The sequence below is a fragment of the Schistocerca americana genome, chromosome 1 (genome assembly GCF_021461395.2).
Source record: "Schistocerca americana isolate TAMUIC-IGC-003095 chromosome 1, iqSchAmer2.1, whole genome shotgun sequence".
NCBI lineage: Eukaryota > Metazoa > Arthropoda > Insecta > Orthoptera > Acrididae > Schistocerca > Schistocerca americana.
Window position 1 is genome coordinate 857,957,958 of NC_060119.1, and position 27,327 is coordinate 857,985,284.

The window sequence follows — 27,327 nt, forward strand, 5'->3', positions numbered from 1 at the left end:
AATAAAATACCTCACCTCTTCAGAGACTAATAGCTTCCCAGCATGAGAAAGTGGAACTTCTAAGTTTAAGCAGCTACGTATTGCCAGCATGACTTTTCCTCTGTGACCAATTGTGACTCCAGTGTTGCGGAAGCCTGATTCCAGGGCACAAGTATGCTGATTTGAAAGCAGAGAGAAGCCAGTGTGTTCCTTATATATGCATATAGAAGTTAAAAAATCAACAAGTATGTTGTATCAAATACACAGCCCCTTGGTACAGTTGACATATTTACATAATAATTAACTACCGCAGTTAACCAAACAATATATTCTATTGCTTATTTAACATATTTCACTATGCAATGACAGTCTCTTAACTCCATTTTGTTACTCTTTGCAGGCGAAGCAAAAACTGTTTCTTAAAAAATAATATAAGTGATACAGAACATTTCTACATGTGTAACTGTATAGCAGAAGCCTAGTTATTGACTTAACTAAACTTTTTTTTTGTAAAGTTATTGGAATTATGAGTTTCTACAGACAGATGGAGTTACAAGGCTTTCATTGCCTGCCATCGATACGAAGGTGATGCAACTAAGCAGCTCAGAATGACCTCTATATCGCCAACAATGATTTCATTTGAAAATCTTTACCTGACTTCAGCTCTCTTCTAACTGTCTCAACAGTTTGCGTCTTTCCCCAGGTTAAGATACTTGGAGGAAAAAAAAGAACCCTGTCTTTGTTGAATTGCATCTCATATAAAACCTAGCTCTTCACATTACAGTTGACAGATGTTACATCTCATTCTTCACTGATAGTAATTATGATGATGAGGTATAAAGTACTCATTAATAAGATTATTAGTGGCCTTGCTAGAATAAAAGGTTTGAAAGAACATAAACAGCACTGTACCTCTGTCAAATGCTTGTTCAATAATGGCTAATCACAGATAATGTAAAATTATTATTGGCATAATAATGAGGCATTAAAAATTAAGTAACTTAGATTAACAGTTGAAGCGATTATAACTAAAGAGAATCGTCTGGTTGATAATATAAAAGAACTGGATGACACATTAAAATCTCTACCCTAATAATCCAGGGAGTAAAATCTTAATACATTTCATAAAATATTGTAATTCATATCACATTCCCTTCATGGAACATTAAAATAGATGGCCGATCAGTTGGTACACAACCTTCTGTCCTGTTGTCTCATTGTGAACTGAAATCTAAGTACCACATGCACCTTTAACTGCAGAAGCATCTTCAAATTGCAGGTATGTCCAAGATGAGTTATGTCACAGATGACTAGCTGCCGTCAGTAACTGTTACTTAACACTCGTCACTTTAACCATTTTTCTTCCCACTCATGTATGAGTCTACACCTCAATAGCAATACTACAGCATACAGGCAGATAGCACAGTGCCCCCTGAGATTTTCTGTTCATTTTGTTAATTGATTTGCCTCAGTTCCTATCTAACATGGAAGAGAGTGGCACCTGATGTTTATGATGATGGAGTTTAGAACCCTCAACACCATGATTTTCACCATACACACTAAAATACATACAAATAAGGGATCTTCATAGCTGTCAAATGCTAAAATTTTTCATTGTAATAACTGCACTTCAGCATTCAGAATATCTGACACACAGTTAAAATGAAACATACTGAAATGTGTACACCAAAAACAAGTGTCTGTCTCCACCAGAGTAGAGAGCCACATACAAGTGCGGTATCCACTATATGGAAACTAATGTGTGTGAGACTTGATCTAGTCCCTATGACTGGAAAGAAGAATGCCACAGTTTGTGGTCTTTTTTTATCTTCAGCCATATTTCCTCTCCTTGATGAATGTTCTTTTGGCTCAACAGTGAGATTGCAGCCTCTAGGTTAGTGATACTTTGTTAAAATCTTTCACCCTTACAAAACTCTGGCTTCTGTAATCTTGTTTCTCTCCCTTATTACCATGGGCTCTGGAACTGAGCAGAATGACAACACCTTCAAATTCTGTTGTAGTGGGAGATAGGAGTCCTGTATGTTCTGGACAATTTTCTCAGCTGGGTACATTTGCGGGAGGACATGAGTGCGCTGTAGGCATCAGAGCAGACAAAGTTTTTTGTCATGTCTCATTTGCTCCAGTGCATTCAGCAATGCACACAACTCATGTTGCACACTGTGAACCTATCTGGCAGGCAGACCCTGACAACACAACCATGGAAAAACCACTGAACAGCCACCCCCCCCCCCCACTCTCTCTCTTTCAGATAAATCTGTCCAAAACAAGCACTATGCACAACAAGAGGATAACTGCAACAAAAATAATACTGTACAACAGCTGACTAAAAAAGTTAATCCATACATCTAAGACAGTTAACTGACATCCAATGAGACTTCAACCCCGAATCCATCACCGAATCAAGCAAGGTTGGAGGGCTTATGGAAAAAATCCAACTGTTTTTAAATTTAATACACTAATAAACTTAAAAAAGGTAGTCTTGAAGAGTGTGTTTACTGTACAACATATGGTTATGAACTAGGATTTTAAACAACTTTCAAATGAAAACTATGAATGGCTCAGAGAGCTATGTCAAGGTCACTCCTAAGTCTCACCTAGAAAGATCAGAAAAGAAGTAATGACACGAGTATTAACAGGAATCTAGGACAGTCTGGATAGGGTAAAGGCTCTAAAATGGAAATGGACAGAATGCATGAAGAGATGACAAATATGGACCATGGCACTACTAGAGTAGAGTCTCAAAGAAATATGAAGGCCACATGCAGACTACCTAACCACTGAAATCAAGACCTGAAGAAATTCACAGGCTTTCACTCACAGAAGAAAGCAATTAACAGAGAAACACGGAAGCAGCTATTGAAATTGTATTTGTTAGCTGAAGATTAATTAGGCTAAATCTTGTAAAGTTTTATACAGCTGAACAATGAATATAACAGTAAAATTGTAGTGGTCATCTAAAACATTAAATCTAAAAATTTGATTAAGTTAAATTTAAAAGCCATTATTGGTTTATACAATGGGAAGTCAAAAAGTAAAGAGACTTTTGAAAAAAAAAAAATATTTATTCTAATGACAGAAAGCTGAAACATACATTATTTTTCTACAGTAACCTCCCTGCAATTCAATGCACTTTGTCCATCATTTCACAAGTGTTTTGATTCTGTCGGAAAAAAAGTTTTTTGGTTGCATCTGTGACCAATTTTGCACCACATTAATGACTTCTGCATTGGTTGCAGATCTTCTTCCCCTGAGCATTTCCTTCAATGGAGCAAATATATGGTAATCACTTGGAGCTAGGTCTGTGCTGCATAATGAGGGTTTCAGCTATTTGAACCCCAAGTACTTTATATTTTTGGCCATCCGTTTGGTAGAATGTCACTGAGCTTTATCTTGCTGAAGGACACCACCTTTTTGCAGTTATCCATGAAATATTTGGATCTGACTACAGGTTTCAGTTTAGTTTCCAACATATCACAAAGTTTCTCAATGTTCACAGTTTTGCCTCTTGGGGTGAAATGAACAGCTACCACATCTTCAATGTCCCAGAATAGTGTTACCATAAGCTTACCAGCTGATGGTTGATATTCAAATTTCTTAACTTCTGGTGATGATGGGTGTTTCCAAACCATGTTCAGTCTTACTTTCCGGTTCGTGATAATGCACCCACATTTCATCTACAGTAATGATTTGCTGCAAAAATCCATCTCCCTCGCAGTGATAACATGTCAAAAGTTTACGAGAGATGTCCATCCTTTGCGCCTTATGCTGTGGTGACAATTCTTTTGGTAACCATCTTGCACACACTTCCTCAAAATTTAGCCTGTTGTGTAAGATGGAATGTGCTGAACCATGACTGGTATCAGGATTGCCAAAAGGTTCCCCCAGTGAAATTCCCTGATATTTCCCTCATTTCCAGACAAGTTTTAGCATTTTTCCCTGGCAAATTTTGAGATCTCAAGGGTAAGTTAAGACGTAAATTGACAATATGTCTTTGTAGCTATGGTACAAGAAACAATAGTGCAAACAAGGAAATATCTAAAACAAATTTGCAAGCAGATGGTGTTTCCTGATGGGAGCAAAAATATTTAGCACTAACATCAACGTCTTTTCTAACAAATTGTTTGTAGATGGAGAAAGCAACTCAAATGATGTGTGTGTTGCATTAAGACCACTGATGTTATTTTATTTCAATAAAACACATTTGGTGACAAAAATACACATTTCCTTGGAGTTATAAGGCAGATTTAAAATTCCTTCACTGATTTCAGTAACAACTTCAGAAAAAAGTAGGTCTCTTTAAAGAAGTGCATAAGGCGAGGAAGAATTGTGTAAATTAACACTGTAGGTGACCACCAATAAAATGTTGGTTCTACTATGTTCATTATTGTTGGTTATTACCCACTGTGTTATAACTATTATTTTACAGGTATTGTGTGATTTTTCTTTCAAGAAATATATGAATACATAGCGTACAAACTGCCAGCAACTGACAATTTTCTTCTCCTTATCATCCATACTTTCTAACATATAAACTACTTTTGAAGTGCCAAAATGTACGAGAACTAATAAAACTCTATAAAATGCCACACTGTAAAATGTAATTGCAGTGAGACAGTTGCAATTCCTGAAATCCGTCAGTCATGACCTCTAGCCTGCCGAAGAGCACCAGTCCTGGGTCCATAGATAAACCATGAAAATCTGCTGCTTTACACCACACACAAACAGACCCAACCTGTAGGCAAATAGGTGAGACCAGATCCAAGGGGCAGCACCTGCACATTAAGGGAAATGGAATGGCTTCAGATCAACAGGCCCGATCCATTACAGATAACCACGGAAACAGCCTGCGGTTTTGGCTCGTAGCGAAAATCCACTCGTGTGGCCAGCTATTCACTAGCAACTACGCATGACACCTCAGTAAACAAACCATTTCATCTACTGAGACAAAACCGAGATTTTTACTGTGTTTTTTTTTTTTTTTTCAAATTCCCCTGATGTGTTTGAAATTCCCTGATTTCCATAACCTGTGGCAACCCTGGGTATGTAAAGTATTGGTGATTTTGTCCACTGTGATTTGTGTTTTCCATCACCATACCCTCAATGACTTCCAAACTGTCCTCAGCATTGACGTCAATGGCCTGCCTGATCTTTCCTCATCTCCAAGAGAAGTTCTTCCCTGTTTGAAGCACTCTATCCATTAGTAGACCTTGTTTCGTTATAAACAGCTGTCACCATACTGCGCTTGCATTCAACAAATAAAACCTGCAGATATAACACCTTCCACAAACAAAATGCGAATCATTGCTCTCATTTACTCCTTGGTGCAGATTGACAATGGAGCTGCCATTTTTCGTGATCTGCTACAACACAACAACTAACACAGGAATAAGAGTGCCACGTTGTATAGAATTGTTGCTGATGACAATATTTCACCCCTGGGTACTAGCAGTGTTACCAATGCCTAAGGCAAGAAATTATGAAATTCCCTTTACTTTTTGACTTCCCCTCATATTTGTCCTAACCATTTTCAAAATACAGCTCTTCACATTAATCCCAAAGGGCCTCATTGCTAACAATATAGTAACTGAAAGTCTGTAAATGGGATTGGCCCTAAGTGCCCCTACTGTCAGCCTAATTCCAGTATGGCAAACACAGTCTGATGCACGTATGTATGATGATCAGGCACATACATAGACTGTGCATTCATAATCAAGTTGGGAATGTACACAAATTCTGTAAAACCAAAGCACATAAAGTGCAGCTTGTTACACCATGTCCTACATGCATTGCACTTTAAAATGAGTTTTTTGGGGTACAGTTTTCAGGTCACTCAGGGGTGGTGCACCTAAGTTTCTGATTGAAAGGCCTGGAAACTCCACCAAGTCTTAATATTTAAAATGTTCTGGTAGATTAAAAACACAATGGAAATTGTAATAACAACTAATGCAACAACAACAACAACAACAATAACAGACTTGTTACAGTGCTGGAAGACTAACCAAAATTTAAAAACAGGGAAGAATTATGACCACTGGAAAATATTTTTTTACCATGGCTGTTGTTGCTGTGGTCTTTAGTCTGAAGACTGGTTCGATGTGCTACCCACGCTACTCTATCAGTACATCCCTTTGAATCTGCTAACCATTTTCATCACTTGGTCTCCCCTGAATATTTTTATGCCTACACTTCCCAATTTCCCACCTATACTATACTGATTCCTTAATGTCTCAGAATGTGCCCTATCAACCAATCCCTTCTTTTATTCAAGGTGTGCAACAAATTTCTTTTTTCCCCAGTTTTGTTCAGTACCTTCTCATTAGTTAAATGGTCTACCAATCCAAACTTCAGCATCCTTCTGTAGCACCAAATTTCAAAAGCTCCTATTTACTTCTTGTCTAAACTGTTTATTGTCCACATTACACTTCTTTACAAGGTTACACTCCAGACAAATACACTGAAAAAACACTTCCTAACAGTTAAATCAATATCTGATATTAACAAATTTCTCTTCTTCAGAAATGCTTTTCCTGCCATTGTCAGTCTACATTTTATATCCTCTTAATTCAGCCATCATCAGTTATTTTACTGCCCAAATAGCAATACCCATCTACTACTACTAGTGTCTTGTTTCCTAATTTGATGCCCTCGGTATTGCATGATTTAATTTGACTACATTCCATTATCCTCATTTTGCTTTTGTTGATGTTCATCTTACAACCTACTTTCAAGACACTGTCCATTCTGTTCAAAATAGCCTTTTGCTCCCTGTATTTTACACCTGCTACCTTTATAATTTCAAATAATGTCTTTCAGCTGACATTGTTAAAAACTTTCTTTAAGTCCACAAATGCTGTAAATGTAAATTTGTCTTTCCTTATCTTCTAAGAGAAATCATAGGGTCAGTACTGCCTTGCGTATTCCTACAGAATCCAAACTGACTGTTCCTGATGTCAGCCTCTACCGGCTTTTCAATTCTTCTGTAAAGAATTCACATTAGTATTTTGCAACCATGACTTATTCAACAGATAGTATGATAATATTCAAACCTGTCAGCCCCTGTTTTCTTTTTGATTCGAATTATTACACTGTTCTTGAGGTCTGAGGGTATTTTGCCTGACACACACATCTTGGACACCAGGTGGAATATGTTTGTCATGACTGGCTCTCTCAAGGATCTCGGCAGTTTTGACAGAATGTCATCCACTCCAATTGCTCTGTCAAATTCTTCTCACAGTATCTTATCTCCTATCTCATTTTCTTTATTGTCCTCTTCCATTCTTTAAGGGGAATTCAAAAAGAAACGAGTTGGAGGCATTATTATAGAAATCAGAGTCTTTTTAAGGGTACCAAAAATGGCGTAATCACAGGGAGAGAGGTCCGGACTGTATGGAGGGTGGCAGAGAACCTCCCATTTGAATTTCTGCAGGAGTGCCACTGAGATTGCCTGGTCATTTTGATTTGATCGCTTGGCGAAGGGTGGTCAAGGTTTGCGAGTAACGCTGGCCTGTTGTTCTGTGCTGCAGGAAGCGAATCAGAAGAGGGCCATCTTGGTCAAAGAAGAACATCAGCTCTGAGGGGCAAACGATTCACCTCGGACAACGACGTCCAGCTGTAAGTGTGGAACTGGTTAACATCACAGCCCCGGGAATTTTATGAGACAGCCATTCACCGCCTTGTGTCACAGAGGGACAAGTGTCTTAACAGCCAGGGTCAATACTTCTAACATAAAAGTACTAGTTTCTGTAATGATGCCTCCAGCTCGTTTCTTTTTGAACGCCCCTTACTTATATAATATTCACTTCAAGTTCATTTTCCTTTTATAGCTCTTCTATACAGCTTTCCCTCCTTTGTTTATTACCAGTTTACCATCTGAGCTCTTGATATTCATACAACTGCTTCTCTTTCCTCCAAAGGGCTCATTAAGTTTCCTATAGGCAGTACCTAAAATTCTCATAGTTATGTATGCTTCCATGTCCTTCCATTTACCCTCTAGCCATTCCTCCTTAGTCATTTTGCATTTCCTGTCACACTCATATTCACTGGCTGCATTTTTATATTTTCTCCTTCTGTTAATTAAATTCAGTAACTCCTGTGACATCCAAGGATTTCTAGTAGGCCATGTCTTTTTTCCCTATTTGATCACCTGCTGCTTTCACTATTTTATCTCTCAAAATTACCCATTCGTGTACTACTGCATTCTTCTTCCACATTTCTGACAACTGTTGCCCAAATATTTCTCTGAAACCCTCAACCTCTGGTTTTTTCAACTTATACAGGTCCCATCTCCTTAATTTCCTGCCTTTTTTGCAATTTCTTCAGTTTCAATCTGCAGTTTGTAACCAACAAATTGTGGTTAGCATCCACATCTACCTCTGGTAGTGTCTTACAGTCTAAAATCTGTCATACCATTATATAATCAATCTGAAACATTACAGTATCTCAATGTCTCTTCCACAAATGCAACTTTCATTCGTGATTCTCAAGCCAAGCCTTAGCAATGATAAAATTATGGTTACCAGGCAGCTTCCCCTTTCCTTCCTTTTCCCCCAGTGTACATCTACCTACAATTTTCCCTTCAGTTCCTTTCCCAACTATCGAATTCCAGTCCCCCATTACAATAAAATTTTCCTCTCCCATAACTACCTGAATAATTTCTTTCCTCTCTTCATACATTTTCTCATCATCTGCAGAACCAGTAGTTGGTGTTGCCTTCGTGTCTATCTTGGTTGGACTAATGCATTCACTATGCTGTTCATAGTAGCTTACCCGCATTCCTATTTTCTTATATATTATTAGACCTACTCCTGCATTACCCTATTTGATTTTGTAAAATCAAATAGGGCTAATGCAGGAGTGGGTTTAATAATGAGTAAAAAACGGGGAATGCAGATAAGCTGCTATGAACGGCATAGTGAACAAATTATTGTAGCAAAGATAGACACGAAGCCCACATCCACCACAGTAGTACAGTTTCATATGCCAACCAGTTCTGCAGATGAGGAGGAGATTGAGTAAAAGTGTAATGAGATAAAAGAAATTATTCAGATAGTTAAAGGAGCCAAAAATTTAATATCACGGGGGACTGGAATTCGACAGTGGGGAAAGGAAGAGAAGGAAAAGTAGTAGGTGAATACGGACTGGGGGAAAGGAATGAAAGAGGAAGCTGCCTGGTAGAATCTTTCACAGAGCATAATTTACTCATAGCTAACAACTGGTTTAAGAATCATGAAAGAAGGTTGTATACTTGGAAGATACCTGGAAACACCGGAAGATTTCAGTTTGATTATATAATGGTTAGGCAGAGATTTAGGAACCATATTTTAAATTTTAGATATTTCCAGGGGCAGATGTCGACTCTGACCACAATTTATTGGCTACGAACTGCAAATGAAAACTGAAGAAACTGCAAAAAGGCAGGAATATAAGGAGATGGGACTTGGATTAACTGAAAGAACCAGAAGTTGTAGAGGGTTTCAGAGGGAGCATTAAAGACGACTGGCAAGAACAGGGGAAAGGAATACAGTAGAAGAAGAATGGGTAGCTTTGAGAGATGAAATAGTGAAGGCAGCAGAGGATTAAATATGTAAAACGATGATGGCTAGTAGAAATCCATGGGTAACACAAAAGATATTGAATTTAATCAATGAAAGGAGAAAACATTAAAATGCAATAAATGAATCAGGCAAAAGAGAATACAAACGTCTCAAAAAAAAAAGGTCGACAGGAAGTGCAAAATGGCTAAGAAGGAATAGCTAGAGGACAAATGTAAGGACGTACAAGCATGTATCACTAGTGGTAAGATAGATACTGTCTACAGGAAAATTAAAGAGAACTTTGGAGAATCGAGAACCACCTATATGAATATGAAGAGTTCAGATGAAAAACCAGTCTTAAGCACAGAAGGGAAAGCAGAAAGGTGGAAAGAGTATACAGAGGGTCTGTACAAGGGAGATGTACTTGAGTGCAATATTACGGAAAGGGAAGAGGACGTAGAGGAAGTTGAGAAGCGAGATATGATACTTCATGAAGAATTTAACAAAGCACTGAAACATTTAAGTTGAAACAAGGGCCTGGAAGTAGACAACATTCCGTTACAGCCACTGATAGCCTTGGAAGAGCCAGCCACAACAAAACTCTCCCATCTGGTGAGCAAGATGTATGAGAAAGGCAAAATACCCTCAGACTTCAAGAAAAATATAATAATCCCAATTCCAAAGAAACCAGGTGCTGGTAGGTGAAAATTACTGAACTATCAGTTTAATAAGTCACAGCTGCCAAATACTAACACAAATCCTTTACAGAAGAATGGAGAAATGGTACAGGCCGACCTCAGGAGGACCAGTTTGGATTCTGGAGAAATGCAGGAATACGCGAGGCAGTAGTGACCCTAAAACTTCATATAGGAGGCAGGTTAAGGAAAGACAAACCTATGTTTATAGCATTTGTAGACTTAGAGAAAGCTTTTGACAATGTTGACTGGAATACTTTCTTTCAAATTCTAAAGGTGGCAAAGTAAAATACAGGGAACGAAGTAAAATACAGGGAGCGAAAGGCTATTTAGAATATGTGCAGAAACCAGATGTCAGTTTAAGAGTCAAGGGGCACAAAAGGGAAGGAGTGGTTGAGAAGGGAGTGAGACAGGCCTATCCCTGATGTTATTCAACCTGTATATTGAGCAACCAGTAAAGGGAACAAAGGGAAAATTTTGAGTAGGAATTGAAGTCCAGGGAGAAGAAATAAAAACTTCAGAGGTTTGCCTATGACACTGTAATTCTGTCAGAGACAGCAAAGGACTTGGAAGAGCAGCTGAATGGAATGGACAGTATCTCGAAAGGAAGATATAAGATGAACACCAACAAAAGCAAAAAGAGGATAACGGAATGTGGTTGAATTAAATCAGGTGATGCTGAGGGAATTAGATTAGGAAATGAGACACTTAAAGTAGAAAATGAGTTTTGTTATTTGGGAAGCAAAATAACTGATGATTATCGACGTAGGGAGGATATAAAATGCAGACTGACAATGGCAATAAAAGTGTTTCTGAAGAAGACAACTATGTTGACATCAAATACAGATTTAAGTGTTAGGAATTCTTTCCTAAATGTATTTATACAGAAGAGAAACATGGACGATAAATAGTTTAGACAAGAAGAGAATAGAAGCTTTTGAAATGTTGTTCTGCAGAAGAACGCTGAAGATGGGTAAATCATGTAATTAGTGAGGAGGACTGGATAGACCTGGGGAGGAGAGAGATTTATGCTACAACCTGCCTAAATGAAGGGTGATGCTGAGTTGGGTTGAGGGATCGCTCAACATCATGGTCATCAGCGCCCTGACAAAATATCAACATGAAATATCATGAGTGGGGACGAAGGTTGTCCCCACATGCAGAGCAGTTTATAACATACTAAAGTTGCTGCCCTTCCCCACCAGTTTAGGGATGAGGCGGTGTTTGACCATGTGCTCAAGAGTCTTACCTATACAACTAGTAAGGGTGACACCCCAATAACTGTTAGGGGCGCTATGGTCCTTACCTGGTATCCAGAATGGAATTAAGATTACCTCCTTCCAAGTCCATCAAACCAAATCTGACTGAAACAAGAGAGGAGCTGACCTTTTGCTTCAGGGCAGAGATGACGAAGCATGGAATAATGGATCTCATCAGATCCTGGAGCAATGTCTCTGGCTGCAGATAAAGCCGATTCCAGTTCCCAGATGGAGAATGAAAGGTTGTAGACTTCCTCATTACACGAGAAAAAAATAGAGCTTCCTCATCTCTGCAGTCCGATGGAATACCTGAACAGCAGGAGCTTGTCTGGATGACTTAGTAACAGTAAAGAAGTGTTCTGCTAAAACGCGAGCCATCTCTTCTGGCATGTCCACCAAGACCCCGTTATTTGACAAGGCTGTAAGGGGATGTGGACTACCCTCCAGAAAGCCCTCTTCTGTTCTTTGATCACTCGCCTTGCATGTCCTCTCGCAGACCTGAAGATTGTCTGTAGTTGGACACCGTTTGAAGATCCGAAGGGCTGTCTGTCTGGCCCTGATTGCCAATCGACAGCCGTCATTCCATCAAGGTACAGGCCGTCATCCGAGGTGGTTATTAGACCTAGGTATAGACTCTGCGGCAGCCCTTTGGATCTCACGAGTGATATGGGCCACAGTCTCTTGTGCACAATCCTTTCGTTCAAAAATAGCCTGATGTGATGTTTAAAGCTTTCCCGGAGTACTGATTGTTCCATAAAAACACGGGAGAACTGCCGGATATTAGTAACGTCCTGCCACGATATTTCGGCGCAGAGTCTTCTGGCCATCTTCAGGTGAGTGCCACTGTAGTAGTACTGGTGAGTACGTGCTGAGCTCCGCTATTTAAAGCCATACTGAGGTGACTTTGCGCATGCGCTGCTTAGCGTGCGCTTTCATAAGAGCTCCATGCGCTGCGCCTCGCGCCCTCCACGGTGAAAGCTTGGCGTATCGATATCAGGTTGATTTCCATCTTTATGCAGATAACTATGTTGACTACGAAGTTTCTCTATAACAGGATTCCAAGCAGAGTTTAGCTGATACCGCTATCTCGATTGAGGAGAGTCTCATTGTCAGACAATCTTATTTCCACAGATTCATTGATAATCGAGCTCCAAAAGTTTGATGTATAGGCCAAAATCATAGTGTCGTCGTAAATCATTCTGTTGAAATACAATGTTCGACGATTGCGGACTTGGAGGATTGGAGAATGCGAGTATGTCGTTGGTGTTCCACAATGCGTTCCTGCACAGTTCGTGTTGTTTGCCCTATATATGATTTGCCGCATTCACATGGAATTTTGTAAACACCTGATTTACCAGGATCCTACCAGTGATGAAATTTTGGAAGGAGGGCGAAAGATGACTCTCACTTGATACTTTCTCAATATTGTGCCTATCTTTGAAGAAATATTCCCAATAAATGGTAGATAAGCAGTCGACTTGAAGGCCTCTTCCTCTTCCTTGTTCCGTCGTTTGTAGGTCTTCATCACTCTGTTCACTTGCCTAGGTGAAAAGCCATTCTTCAGAAATACTTTTTGCAGGTGTTCCAGTTCCGCTTGAAGACTGTCGGCGTCAGAGATGGTATGGGCACGGTGGATCAAGGTTTTGAGAACGCCCATTGTTTGTGCTGGATGGTGGCAAGTAGCTTGTAGATACAGATCTGTATGAGTGGGCTTTCTGTACACCAAGTGACCAAGTGTGCCATCACTCTTTCGTCGCACCAAGACGTCTAAAAATGGCAGACAACCATCTTTCTCTACCTCCATGGTAAACTTTATGTTTTCATGTATGGAGTTCATGTGACGTAAAAATTCTTCGGTCCAGACCATGAGGCCACACTATAAAAGTGTCGTCAACGTATCGCCAAAATACTGTCGATTTAAAAGTGGCAGAGTCGAGTGCTCTCTCCTCAAAATCTTCCATAAAAAGATTGGCCACCAGGGGAGACAAAGGAATCCCCATGGCGACACCGTTAGATTGTTCGTAAAATTCATTGTTAAATATAAAATATGTAGAGGAGAGAGTGTGCTCAAACAATGCTGTAATGTCCGCACCAAACATATTGCCAATGAGGTGTAGTGGAAATAAGATTGTCTGATAACGAGACTCTCATCAATTGAGATAGCAGTTATCAGCTAAACTCTGCTGGGAATCCTGTTATAGAGAAACTTCGTAGTAGGCGTTTATTTGCATAAAGATGAAAATCGACCTGATATTGATACGCCAAGCTTTCACCGTGGAAGGCGTGAGGCGCAGAGCACAGAGTTGTTATGAATGCGCAAGCTGAGCAGCGCATGCGCAATGTCACCTCAGTACGGCTTTAAATAGCGGAGCTCAGCACGTACTCGCCAGTACTACTACAGTGGCACTCACCTGAAGATGGCCAGAAGACTCTGCGCCGAAATATCGTGGCAGGACGTTACTGATATCCGGCAGTTCTCCCGTGTTTTTATGGAACAAAAATAGCCTGTCGACTGTACTGTAACCAATTTGCCCTTTGTATCATCCACCTGCGTGATCTCCTGCTGGTCACTGTCGTAGGCGGCAGATGAATCCACACTGGGAAGTGGTCACTAGAATGTAAATCTGGAGCCGCTTCCCACTGAACTGAATCTACAATAGCTGAGGAACAAAAGCAAAGATCACTAGCTGAAAAAGACCCTGTAGATGTGGAAAACTGAGTCATCTGCCCCGCGTTCAGAAGGCAGATATCCTCAGAATGGACGAGTCGCTTGATCAGCCGACCCCTGGAACAAGTAGTAGCCGAGCCCCACAGCACATTGTGGGCACTGAAGTCCCCCACAAGAAGGAATGGGAGCGGGAGTGCCTGGAAGAGATCTGCCAGTGCGTCCGCATCCAAAGCGTCATGGTGTGGCAGGTACAAAGAACACACTGTGATAGTAAACAGTGAGAGAACTTTCACAGCAATTGCTTGGATGGTGGTGGTAAGAGGGACAGGAAAGGAGTTGTATCTGTCATCACAAAAAATAGCCATTCCACCTTTAGCCCTGCCTTGAGTAGTATTGTCTTTCCTGTATATGTGGTAGCCTGAAATGTAGGTGTGTCTGTGATTTTAAGATGTATTTCTTGTAAGCAGATGAAGAATGGTTTATCCTGGACCAGCAGCTGCAATTCTTCCAAATGTGAGTGTATCCCTTCAAATTCCACTGCAACACGGAAGTCCCTATGAAAGCCATTGGTTAGCGATGGTGGTTCTTTCCTTTCTCCCTCGGAGGCAGTGACTTACCGGGGAGGTCAAGGGGAATGTTAGCTGGTTCCGCGTTCTCTAGTTCCTCCGACTGGAAGTCCATATCTTCAAGAGCATAGTCGCCATCAGAAAGGGAAAGCGCTCGTCAATCCGAAGGCTTACCTACCACATTCTTGGACTTGGAACGACTTTTAGAAGGATGTTTTTCTGTACTGACAGGAGGAGGAGGCTACCTGGGTTGCTGGGATGGCTTAGGTGGCTTCTGAAGTTGGGAAGTTGTATGTGGCTTAAGTGGTAAGTCTACTGCAGACGGCTTCCGAGCGACATCAGTTGCAAGTGGAGCATTTCCCCCCACAGGAACAGTGACAAGTGCATGTGCTCGTACTTGAATCTGTGGTCTGACTTTGGTGAAAGTGTCACACTTAGCTACTGGTGTTTTAAGGGGCGATGCAAAAGAAGTTGCAAAAACCGGTGGTTGCATGGCTTTGTAAGCCTTTTTAGCTTCACCACAGACTATATGTCTCTGTAATTTCAACCCTTGAATTTTCTTCTCCTCGTAAACCCCACTCTTTCTCCTCCACACTGGGTGATCCCCAGAGCAGTTAACACATTTCGGAGGAAGTGTGCAAGAAGTCCCTGACTCGTGAGAGGAGCCTCCACAACTGCCACACGTAGCCCTCCCATTACATCTCATAGTGGTATGGCCATATCTTTGATATTTATAGCATCGCATGGGGGTTAGGAACAAATGGGCGAACCTTAAGGCAGATATAGCTGGCAAGGATATGTTCCGGTAATTCGGGAGTACTAAATGTTAGAATAAATGTTGCCGATTTTTCCAATTTACCATTGACTCTCCTCATATAATTCTGCACCTCTGTGACACCCACATTCTTCCAATCTTCATGCAACTCCGCAGGGTCCATCTCCATTATATCGGTGCAGGTAACCATGCCCTTACTAAAGTTAAGGGTGTTATGCAATTCAGCCTTGATTGGATAGTCACCTAAGGCCTTACATCCCAGAAGCTTAGATATTTGGCTGGAATTATCAGAGACCCAGAAATACCTTCCAATGCCTCGTTAATATAGAAAGAGGATATGTTTTTAAAGCTTCCCCCATTTTGCTTGTTTACAATGAAAGTGTTATGGCACACTAATGCCCTGTTACTATTACTCGGAGACTTCTTTTCGGGAGGACTGACCAACCAATCTCTCTTTGAGGAGAGGGTATTGGAGTTACCTGATGGTACACCCATCCTGTCAGTAGTAGTAGGTTCATGAGACAGTTCCATAAGGATCCCACAAGACGCTAGGGAAACAACAGTCATCCCAGGCAGAGCCCTGCATGCCTGAGCAAGCCTGATTCAACTGGGGTGCGGCAGGTGCCCCAGACGTCACTTGCTAAAGACTGTTTAACCTCCTCAGCACGTAGCACACCTTGAGTTTTAGGTTGTTTTTTTTTTAATAGAGGTGGGTACCTTCCTCGTTATCAGGAGAAAGAAAACTGGCGTTCTACGGATCGGAGCATGGAATGTCAGATCCCTTAATCGGGCAGGTAGGTTAGAAAATTTGAAAAGGGAAATGGATAGGTTAAAGTTAGATATAGTGGGAATTAGTGAAGTTCGGTGGCAGGAGGAACAAGACTTTTGGTCAGGTGAATACAGTGTTATAAATACAAAATCAAATAGGGGTAATGCAGGAGTAGGTTTAATAATGAATAAAAAAAATAGGAGTACTGGTAAGCTACTACAAACAGCATAGTGAACGCATTATTGTGGCCACGATAGACACAAAGCCCACGCCTACTACAGTAGTACAAGTTTATATGCCAACTAGCTCTGCAGATGACGAAGAAATTGATGAAATGTATGATGAGATAAAAGAAATTATTCAGGTAGTGAAGGGAGACGAAAATTTAATAGTCATGAGTGACTGGAATTCAAGAGTAGGAAAAGGGAGAGAAGGAAACATATTAGGTGAATATGCATTGGGGCTAAGAAATGAAAGAGGAAGCCACTTGATAGAATTTTGTGCAGAGCATAACTTAATCATAGCTAACACTTGGTTCAAGAATCATGAAAGAAGGTTGTATACATGGAAGAATCCTGAAGATACTAGAAGGTATTAGATAGATTATATAATGGTGAGACAGAGATTTAGGAACCAGGTTTTAAATTGTAAGACATTTCCAGGGGCAGATGTGGACTCTGACCACAATCTATTGGTTATGAACTGTAGATTAAAACTGAAGAAACTGCAAAAAGGTGGGAATTTAAGGAGATGGGACCTGGATAAACTGACTAAACCAGAGGTTGTACAGAGTTTCAGGGAGAGCATAAGGGAGCAATTGACAGGAATGGGGGAAAGAAATACAGCAGAAGAAGAATGGGTTGCTTTGAGGGATGAAATAGTGAAGGCAGCAGAGGATCAAGTAGGTAAAAAGACGAGGGCTAGTAAAAACCCTTGGGTAACAGAAGAAATATTGAATTTAATTGATGAAAGGAGAAGATATAAAAATGCAGTAAATGAAGCAGGCAAAAAGGAATACAAACGTCTCAAAAATGAGATCGACAGGAAGTGCAAAATGGCTAAGCAGGGATGGCTAGAGGACAAATGTAAGGATGTAGAGGCTTATCTCACTAGGGGTAAGATAGATACTGCCTACAGGAAAATTAAAGAGACCTTTGGGGAAAGGAGAACCACTTGCATGAATATCAAGGGCTTTGATGGAAACCCAGTTCTAAGCAAAGAAGGGAAAGCAGAAAGGTGGAAAGAGTATATAGAGGGTCTATACAAGAGCGATGTACTTGAGGACAATATTATGGAAATGGAAGAGGATGTAGATGAAGATTAAATGGGAGATATGATACCGCGTGAAGAGTTTGACAGAGCACTGAAAGACCTGAGTCAAAACAAGGCCCCGGGAGTCGACAACATTCCATTGGAACTACTGTCGGCCTTGGGAGAGCCAGTCCTGACAAAACTCCACCATCGGGTGAGCAAGATGTATGAGACAGGTGAATACCCTCAGACTTCAAGAAGAATATAATAATTCCAATCCCATAGAAAGCAGGTGTTGACAGATGTGAAAATTACCGAACTATCAATTTAATAAGTCACATCTGCAAAATACTAATGCGAATTCTTTACAGACGAATGGAAAAACTGGTAGAAGCCGACCTCGGGGAAGATCAGTTTGGATTCCGTAGAAATGTTGGAAGTCGTGAGGCAATATTGACCCTACGACTTATCCTAGAAGAAAGATTAAGGAAAGGCAAATCTATGTTTCTAGCATTTGTAGACTTACAGATAGCTTTTGACAATGTTGATTGGAATACTCTTTCAAATTCTAAAGGTGGCAGGGGTAAAATACAGGGAGCGAAAGGCTATTTACAATTTGTACAGAAACCAGATGGCAGTTATATGAGTCGAGGGACATGAAAGGGAAGCAGTGGTTGGGAAGGGAGTGAGACAGGGTTGTAGCCTATCCCCGATGTTATTCAATCTGTATATTGAGCAAGCAGTAAAGGAAACAAAAGAAAAGTTCAGAGTAGGTATTAAAATTCATGGAGAAGAAATAAAAACTTTTGAGGTTCGCCAATGACATTGTAATTCTGTCAGAGACAGCAAAGGACTTGGAAGAGCAGTTGAACGAAATGGACAGAGTGGCAGGGTGAAAATCTCATTCTGGAAATGGACAGTGACTTGAAAGGAGGGCATGAGATGAACATCAACAAAAGAAAAACAAGGATAATGGAATGTCGGGTGATGCTGAGGGAATTAGATTAGGAAATGAGACACTTAAAGTAGTAAAGGAGTTTTGCTATTTGGGGAGCAAAATAACTGATGATGGTCGAAGTAGAGAGGACATAAAATGTAGACTGGCAATGGAAAGGTAAGCGTTTCTGAAGAAGAGAAATTTGTTAACATCGAGTATAGATTTAAATATCAGGAAGTCGTTTCTGAAAGTATTTGTATGGAGTGTAGCCACATATGGAAGTGAAACGTGGACGATAAATAGTTTAGACAAGAAGAGAATAGATGCTTTCAAAATGTGGTGCTACATAAGAATGCTGAAGATTAGATGGGTTAGATCATATAACTAATGAGGAAGTATTGGACAGAAATGGGGAGAAGAGGAGCTTGTGGCACAACTTGACTAGAAGAAGGGATCGGTTGGTAAGACATGTTCTGAGGAATCGAGGGATCACCAATTTAGTATTGGAGGGCAACCTGGAGGGTAAAAATCGTAGAGGGAGACCAAGAGATGAATACACTAAGCAGATTCAGAAGGATGTAGGCTGCAGTAGGTACTGGGAGATGAAGAAGCTTGCACAGGATAGAGTAGCATGGAGAGCTGCATCAAACCAGTCTCAGGACTGAAGACCACAACAACAACAACAACAACCTTCCTCGCAGTCCAGGGGGTGAAGCCAAGACCTCCATTCTCCGAAACACACAACATTCCACCGCTGCACCGCACGGTGGTCATTGAAGTATGACCAGAGCTTACAGTGACAGAGGACTGGTGGCGCTTACCAGTCCCCAGCTCAGGAACCCTGGGGTCACCAAGCCTGTACTCAGCAAACGAATGCTGAGCCCCTGAGGGGACTAAATGAAGGGATCGTTTGGTAGAACACGTTGTGAGACATCAAGGGCTCACCAATTTAGTAATGGAGGGAAGTGTGGAGGGTAAAAATTGTAGAGGGAGACCAAGAGATGAATACAATAAGCAGATTCAGACAGATATAGGTTGCAATAGTTACTCGGAGATGAAGATGCTTGCACAGGATAGAGTAGTATGGAGAGCTGCATCAAACTAGTCTTTGGACTGAAGACCACAACAACAACATCAACAACAACATACAGAAGTCCTGTTCCTCCTACCACTGAATGTCAGTAATTCCTACTGTATCTAACTTCAATCTATCCATTTCACCTTTGTAAATTTTCTAACCTACCTGCCCAATTATGGGATCTAACATTCTATGCTTCGGTCCTCAGAATGCCATTTCCAATTTTCTTGATTACTACATCTTTCTAAGTAGCCCCCATTTGAATATCTGAACAAGGGGCTTTTGTGCCTCTACCCAGGAGAACGCCATACTCATTTAACCATACAATGGAGATGTATGCTCTCAGGAAAAACAATGGTTGTAGTTTCCTCTGCAGTACTAGCACAGCAAGGCCTGCTGGTTGATGTTTCAAGGCAAAAATCTGTAAATCATCCACACTTGCAACTACTGAAAAAGCTGCTGCTCCTCTTCAGGAATCACCTGTTTGTCAGGTCTCTCAACACATATCCCTCCATTGCAATTGCACCTACAGTACACCTATCTGTACCACTGAGCTTGCGAGCAACCCCTGAAGGCAATGCTCATGGTTTATTGGGGGGCGGTGCTATCTTACTGCATACAGCTCTCCCAAGCAATGTCACTCTTAGAGCACTACCTTGATGAACATCATTTTCTTCTTCAAAGTGATCAATAGGACATAAACAACTTCATATCTAAAATAATCTGGGAAGTAAGAGGATTGTAAATTACTGAAAGTCATCCTTTGAGGTTGGAGCCCTATTTATGAATGAGGATATCGTCTCTTCATGTATTACCACACACTTCCTCAAGATGGAAGGAAATGCATATTAAGTGATATTTGTACAGTAAAGCCTTGAGCAAGGTCAGGTGGTCAATGTTGAAGTAATACCTCTTAAATGCACAATGAAAGTAATTAATAAGCTGCTTTGATGACCACACAAGATAATGGTTTACCATGTACTCCAAGGCCAACCACTTACACAGAAGGTAAAAACCACTCTACAATATCTATTTCAGGGTGTGGGGCAGAAGAAGGGAGGTTAAAACAACTTCCTTCAATGGATGGGGGGAGTGCCTACAGGCACAGTTCAGCGCAAGCCTTACCGGCATGAGTGTTCCTGTCAGTCAGTGTGGAGAATTTCTATTTCCAAACACTTGTCCAAGTGCAGTCCCTTGGTTTACATGACTGCAAAGGATTGGGCAGTGGGCAAAAATTCCTGCAAGAAGAGATGGGATAGCTTCGGTGTTGCAAACTGGACTCATTTGTCTGCCGAAAACAGACAATGGCACCCTAATCTCAAGTAGTCCTCATAGAAACATTAATACTGTGCACAAGAACAAACTTTCAGCTGTGACTAAGTCAACGGAAATCTGTAATCCACTCTGCTTACAACTATGTCAATGATTAGTACTGCTGGTTAAAATCAAACTGACACACTCAAAAATGTATAGCAAATGTCCATTAGGGGATCAAAATGGATTCAATGAGATGCTGAAATTGATGCTATAAACACAATACAGCTGGAAAAGGTGACAATAAAAATGACTGCTACAGCTCAGTTTACAAAACCAGAAAAGCATGGAAGTGGGTCTATATATGTGCTGCAAAGTGGTGTCCTACACCCATATTGTTTCATTTAATAATGGGATTGGTGAGGCTGAAACAGGTTTAATCGTTGAATTTTGTTACTGCATCATCTGGGTCTGATGTTGCTACAGCTTTAGGTGACATTGTTTTTCCTATAACTGCTGCCAGTGATGTTTATCCTGTTGCAGTAATTTCATGTGTTACTGTTGAGCCACTGCTGTCATTGCTGGAGACATTGAAGCAACTCAACAAAGTGTATTTTCAAGGAGCAAATATAATGATTTACCACAAATGAGAATCCATAAAAGTTCATGTAACCAGAGCTCCTGCGATAAGAAACAAAAACTAAACTAGAAACTAGAAAACTGGGTGGATAATAATGATTGCAACTGTCCACACAGCACATCATATTACAATAGTGTGAAGTCACTCCTATATGCCACTGTGCTGGCCGCTGGATCTCCCTACATGACACGAGTGGTCTGCTGGCTGAGTCATGAACAATGGTCATGGTGATGGAAGTACATTTTGTAGCTTGCATATTCCCAATGGTTCTGTGACTTCACGAACCAGATAAGGATGCTATACTTCTCCTTCTCAAACGGGATGTACATGGGCAGAAACACCTGGATTTATGCCGGTGAATTCCCACAGTTTAGTGGCAGCGAATCAAAGGTACTGTCTGTGCATTGTTGACCAGATCTGGCCACATATTGGCTCCCACATAGCTGTCCCAGAGAACTGGTATCAATGATATTGGAATACCAGATGATACGCATTCAGCCCTCAGTGTTTAGGGATTCACATCGACACAGGAGGCGGGCACTGTTGATTCCCACTGCCCTTCAGTGCCCTGGCAGCAGATAGTTCTAGTAGAAGCTTGACAGGTGATATGAATGGAATCAGCATGTGAGTAGCTGCTCAGTGGTAGGTGCCCAGTTCCTGGTATTTTTGGTTTATAATAATACATAGTTGCTGAGAACAGCTGAGAAAAATTGTAAATTATTTGTCTTTTTGTGTGTGCATGGAATAATGTCACTGTGCTTTAGAATGTTGGTTCCTAGGCAGGTAGTGTCTAACAGTTAAGAACTGGAAACAGGCACAATGAAGAAACGAGGATGTAAAGCTTGTTTCACATGTAATATTCGGTAATATAATATAATTGGATAGACAAAAAATCTACTCACCAAGCTTTCAGAGCCAATGGCTTCTTTAGAAGAAGAAGGTGGCCACTGGATCTGAAAGCTTGCGAGTTCCTTAAATTTTAATGTTTTTCATCCGGCTCTTGGGGAGTAGATTTTTTTATCCATACAATTATATTTACAAAAATTGGTTATTTTCATTAATATAATAGCATTCAGTAAGCTACATATGATCCTGTACAGTAATAAATGATGAGTACCCTACCACGCATCAGTTGGAGAACGATGGCTGAGAGTGCAAGATAACAATTGCAGCTGTTGAAATCTCTTGCCCAACCATGACATAGCTCCGTCCAGCTACGGAGGCAAGATGGACTTCTGGTTACATGTTTCCTGGCTGCATACTGTTCCTTGGAGCATCGACTCCCCTTGTGGCAATAGGATCCAGCAGCAAGCTACTTTCTGACACACACACACACACACACACACACACACTGCTTCCCTGGCTGCATACTGTTCCTTGGAGCATCGACTCCCCTTGTGGCAATAGGATCCAGCAGCAAGCTACTTTCTGACACACACACACACACACACACACACACACACACACACACACACACACTGCTTCCCTCACCCTATAGTTAGGTAGTGCTCAGAAACGCACAGAATGTCTATCTTTTCTGAGCTATCTATATTTTCTAAACTAACAAATAGCTCTTTTATTTTATTACTAAGTCCTCTAATGTTATGAAGAAATAAGCTGTCATTTCTTTGTGCATTCTTAAGCATTTTGTGGGGCTCCTCTATTGACACAACTTCTTTCATAACAGGGTGCCTGATTACTGACTAAATTATAAAGGGTTCCCCTCTGACATCATCAGGAACCTTGCTCTGTGTGATGGTGGCCCCCTGTACATTTTCTGTGAGAAGCTCAACCAATCTATCTTTCACTCTCTTATTCAGGCATAGGCTGCGTGTAGCATATACCCATCTCCCAACTGTAGCAACAGGCACTGCACTCATATGAGATTTCATTTCAGTCAAGTGCAACCAGATCCATGTTTAAAAAGCTCACAATGTTAACTCAGGGCTTGTTACGGTGCTGCAGGACCTCCACAATACTCACACTTTGTGTGAAGTTGTTATTCCTACTAAATCCAGGTCAGCCCTAGTGCTGGAATTTCAATATTCCCTTTCCCCAACTAGTATGACCACCTGATTCTTTTCCGTCCATCACTATTACATCTACACCCCTGGCATCGCTACTACCTATAAGCAAGACTCTTCTTTCTGATCTCTTCTGTTACCGAACAACACTCAGTTTCTTTGCTAGAAGTATGCTGCACTCTACCCTATTGTAACCTGTAGCTGGATGAAGCTGAAGTAGGACCTTCGGGTAACATGCCAAACTTATTAAACACCGAAAGGTGGGGTCATATCGGATGACATTTTCAAAGTCTTTAAGGTAACTTCGTAAAGAACATTAAATTTGCGCGACAAAAAGTGTGAGGTATATTGGATGACATTGGAGAATAATATGAGCACAAAACTTTAGTCAAAAATATTTTTCAGTTAGTTAGAATCTAACAAATAAAACTGTCTGATGTTACCCCCTTTGACGGAGTAATCTCAGACAGTCAATGAATTTCCACACAAAGGTCCATTTCACCCTCTAATGGGATAATTTCGGACAGTGATCACCTTTTAAAAAAATACATACACTTGCATGTGTTACATGTTTAGAAAACATTTTTTACAAGCTGTTAAAAAATACTCTACACATCTTCAGTAAACACTGACACATATTTAGAAAACTTTCACAGACACATTTACAAAATATTTCATTAATAAAGACAATAAACTTGTACAATAAATCATTAATAATCTACAATATGTTCTCAGTGAAAGAAAATGTGGCCTTTGTCTACAGTATCATTGTCCTGAATGGCAGGAAAAATAAATGCACATTTGCTGCCTTGATATGGACACAGAAATCTGACTTCCACTTTTTTTGTGCCCACTTTTATTGCAATTCCGACAAACTGCCTATTTCGCTGCCGCCCCCCCCCCCCCCACCTCCAATTGTGTGGATAATCCACAAGAACAAAAGCCTCCACTTGCAGAACTGCTTCCTCCGCTCTGCTGCTTTTGTCACCATTGGGTATTGCATCATTATTCACAAGCAACTGAGACACCAAGTCAGCATTATCTCTCTTTCTCACATTGTTGCTTAAAACGGATTATCCTGGGGCAACACCTAATTTTCACTTTCATTGGGCAAGTGTGTTATTTTTCATTCCACAGCAAACATTCTCAAGCATATCATCAAAGCCCGAAGAACAGGCTTCTAAAGAACTGTTCTGAGAATTATCTCCAACGAGCAACTTTTAAGGACTCTTTCAGGGTCAAATGGAATCAATCCCACTGCACGAAATGCATTTCTTATATTGTCTCCCTCAGTTGCTGACACTTTTGTAAGAGTTTCCTTCAAAAATGAGGTAAAAGCATCTTTCGAAATTGGCCAACAGGAGCTTTTCTCCCACTGTGTAAGCACTGCCCGTCAATCGGCTTTTAAAGATGTGAAGAAACCTACATCTAATGGCTGTAAAATACGAGTACTGTTTTGCGGCAACAAAATAAGACAGATTTTATTTTTCTCACATTCATCAATGACTCGCAGTGAAATATGACTTGAAAGGTCGTCTCTTATGACGCCAAAATTATCCTACATGGCAACCATATTAAACACTTAAAAATAGAACTGAACCACTTAATACACTTACAAACGATGGACAGTCCAGCATGCAACAACAACAACAATATGGAAAGGATACAGATTGCTACTCACCACACACAAGACGCCTTGAGTTGCAGACAAGCACAATGAAAAAGAATGCCGGAAATATTTTCTAATCTTTAGTAATTATTCGCAATTACTTCAGTCTAAGACTATACTCCAGATAATACTTCAAAAGCAACTTCCCAACACTTGGATTCCTATTAGATCTTAACAAAATTATCTTCTTCAGAAAAGATTTTCTTGTTATTGCCAGTTTGAATTTTATATCCTTTAAATTTCAGTCAATGTTAGTTACTTTACTTCCGAAGTGTAAAATATCCTCAAGTAACTTTAGTGTCTCATTTCTTAATCTAATTCCCCCAGCATCTCTTGACATAATTTGACTACATGACATTACCCTTGTCGATACTTCACGCTATCTCCCATATAGAGACAGTGTTAACAACAGCTGGCATTCCTGGTTGTTGTTTATCTGTGTGGCATCTGTGCTCTGTAGGAGGAGGAGGAGATTAGTGTTTAACGTCCCGTCGACAACGAGGTCATTAAAGACGGAGCGCAAGCTCGGGTGAGGGAAGGAAATCGGCCGTGCCCTTTCAAAGGAACCATCCCGGCATTTGCCTGAAGCGATTTTAGGGAAATCACGGAAAACCTAAGTCAGGATGGCTGGAGACGGGATTGAACCGTCGTCCTCCCGAATGCGAGTCCAGTGTGCTAACCACTGCGCCACCTCGCTCGGTGTCTGTGCTCTGTAGATCTTTCTTCTATGGTCCAGACAGTCTAACCTAGGCCTACTTAAATTTTGTGGCACTACCACGTGATGTGATGGCCCTGGGTTTTCAAAATTACAGGTTGCCTAAAATTTTGGTCTTTGAGCTGGAAATGGTATACACACCCAACAATGTGTTTTTGTCGATTTTCTTTTTTTTAAAATTCTAACTGACATATCTTTAGTATAAGAAATTAGCCTATGAAATAGTATTAGACAATCCAGTCCAATCCTTGTAAAAGAAATGGTACATTAAACGCAACAGAATATTACAGAAGTATTTGCCCTTCATCTGCTGATCGCTGCACTTTAATTTGGCACTGTTGGATTAAATCCCCTACATACCTCTTGTGAAAACTTGATCAAAATTGGAGGGGGTCAAGTGGACACCTTGTTTAAATTTAGGCCACTTGACAGAGAATGAACCATTTATTATACATGGAACAAGCAAACAACTAAACCTAACTCTTCAGCCAAGTAATGACATACATAATACATCGGAAATGAGATACGTAGGCCGGCCGGGGTGGCCGAGCAGTTCTAGGCGCTACAGTCTGGAACCGCGCGACCACTACGGTCGCAGGTTCGAATCCTGCCTCGGGCATGGATGTGTGTGATGTCATTAGGTTTAAGTAGTTCTAAGTTCTAGGGGACTGATGACCTCAGAAGTTAAGTCCCATAGAGCTCAGAGCCATTTTTGAGATACGTAGTTAACACTGCTGTCCTGCAATAGGGATAGTCCTATTGGAGGTGGCATGGATGGTTTGAACACTATTGTCCTTCATTGAGAATGCTACTATTGAAAGTGATATGGTTGGTTTGAACACTATTATCCTTAAATTGGGATAACACTAATGGAGATAACATGCCCTCGCCTTCTTTATGCTTCTGAACCGATTTACCTAATCAGTTATTGGATCCCCATACATCAGTGTACCCTACAGACCACAGATCAACTTTTTCATTCCAACAAATTATTGCCTGGTGTGAAACGGACAAGTGATAAAAACAAACCCCACATTGAAAAACACACATTGAACCTCAGACCATTGGATTTGCAGGAATGACACACACGAAACCTCCGAAGTACGCACGTAAGATTTATATTACCTGCAAAGAAATCTGGCAGTCATACAAAGTATTACAGATCACACATGCAACTGGTAAACAATTATCCTTAAGATTAAAAACAATAAAAAAAGTCCACAACAAACCAAATGTTTTGCGTCTTCTACTGAATGACATTGTACGTGAAGAATCATAGGTTCAAATTTCAGCACGAGATCTCCCACAGTTGGGTCAAGCTTACTCATCATATCCTCCATATCGATGTCATCATGTGTTGTGTACAACCACTTGCATCCTTCTTTACTGTTTCCCATTGACGGCACCTACACATGTAGATTTCTTTCCTTTCATACATGCCCTTCGATAATTATACAAAAAATAACGCCATTTTTCGTAAGAAGGATAAGGCAC

At 40.6% G+C, this 27,327-nt stretch overlaps 1 protein-coding gene across 4 annotated transcripts in view; it reads right to left on the reverse strand.

Moving 5' to 3' along the window:
- LOC124613619 (tRNA wybutosine-synthesizing protein 3 homolog) overlaps window positions 1-27,327 on the reverse strand; it is a 77,758-nt gene that overhangs the window by 50,076 nt on the left and 355 nt on the right. For all 4 annotated transcript variants that reach the window (XM_047142350.1, XM_047142345.1, XM_047142356.1 and 1 more), the window contains exons 2-3: window positions 27,063-27,239; window positions 16-156 (exon numbers count right to left, since the gene is read on the reverse strand). In XM_047142350.1, the coding sequence (XP_046998306.1) occupies window positions 16-156; window positions 27,063-27,239 (318 nt within the window). The remainder of the gene's footprint in view (window positions 1-15; window positions 157-27,062; window positions 27,240-27,327) is intronic.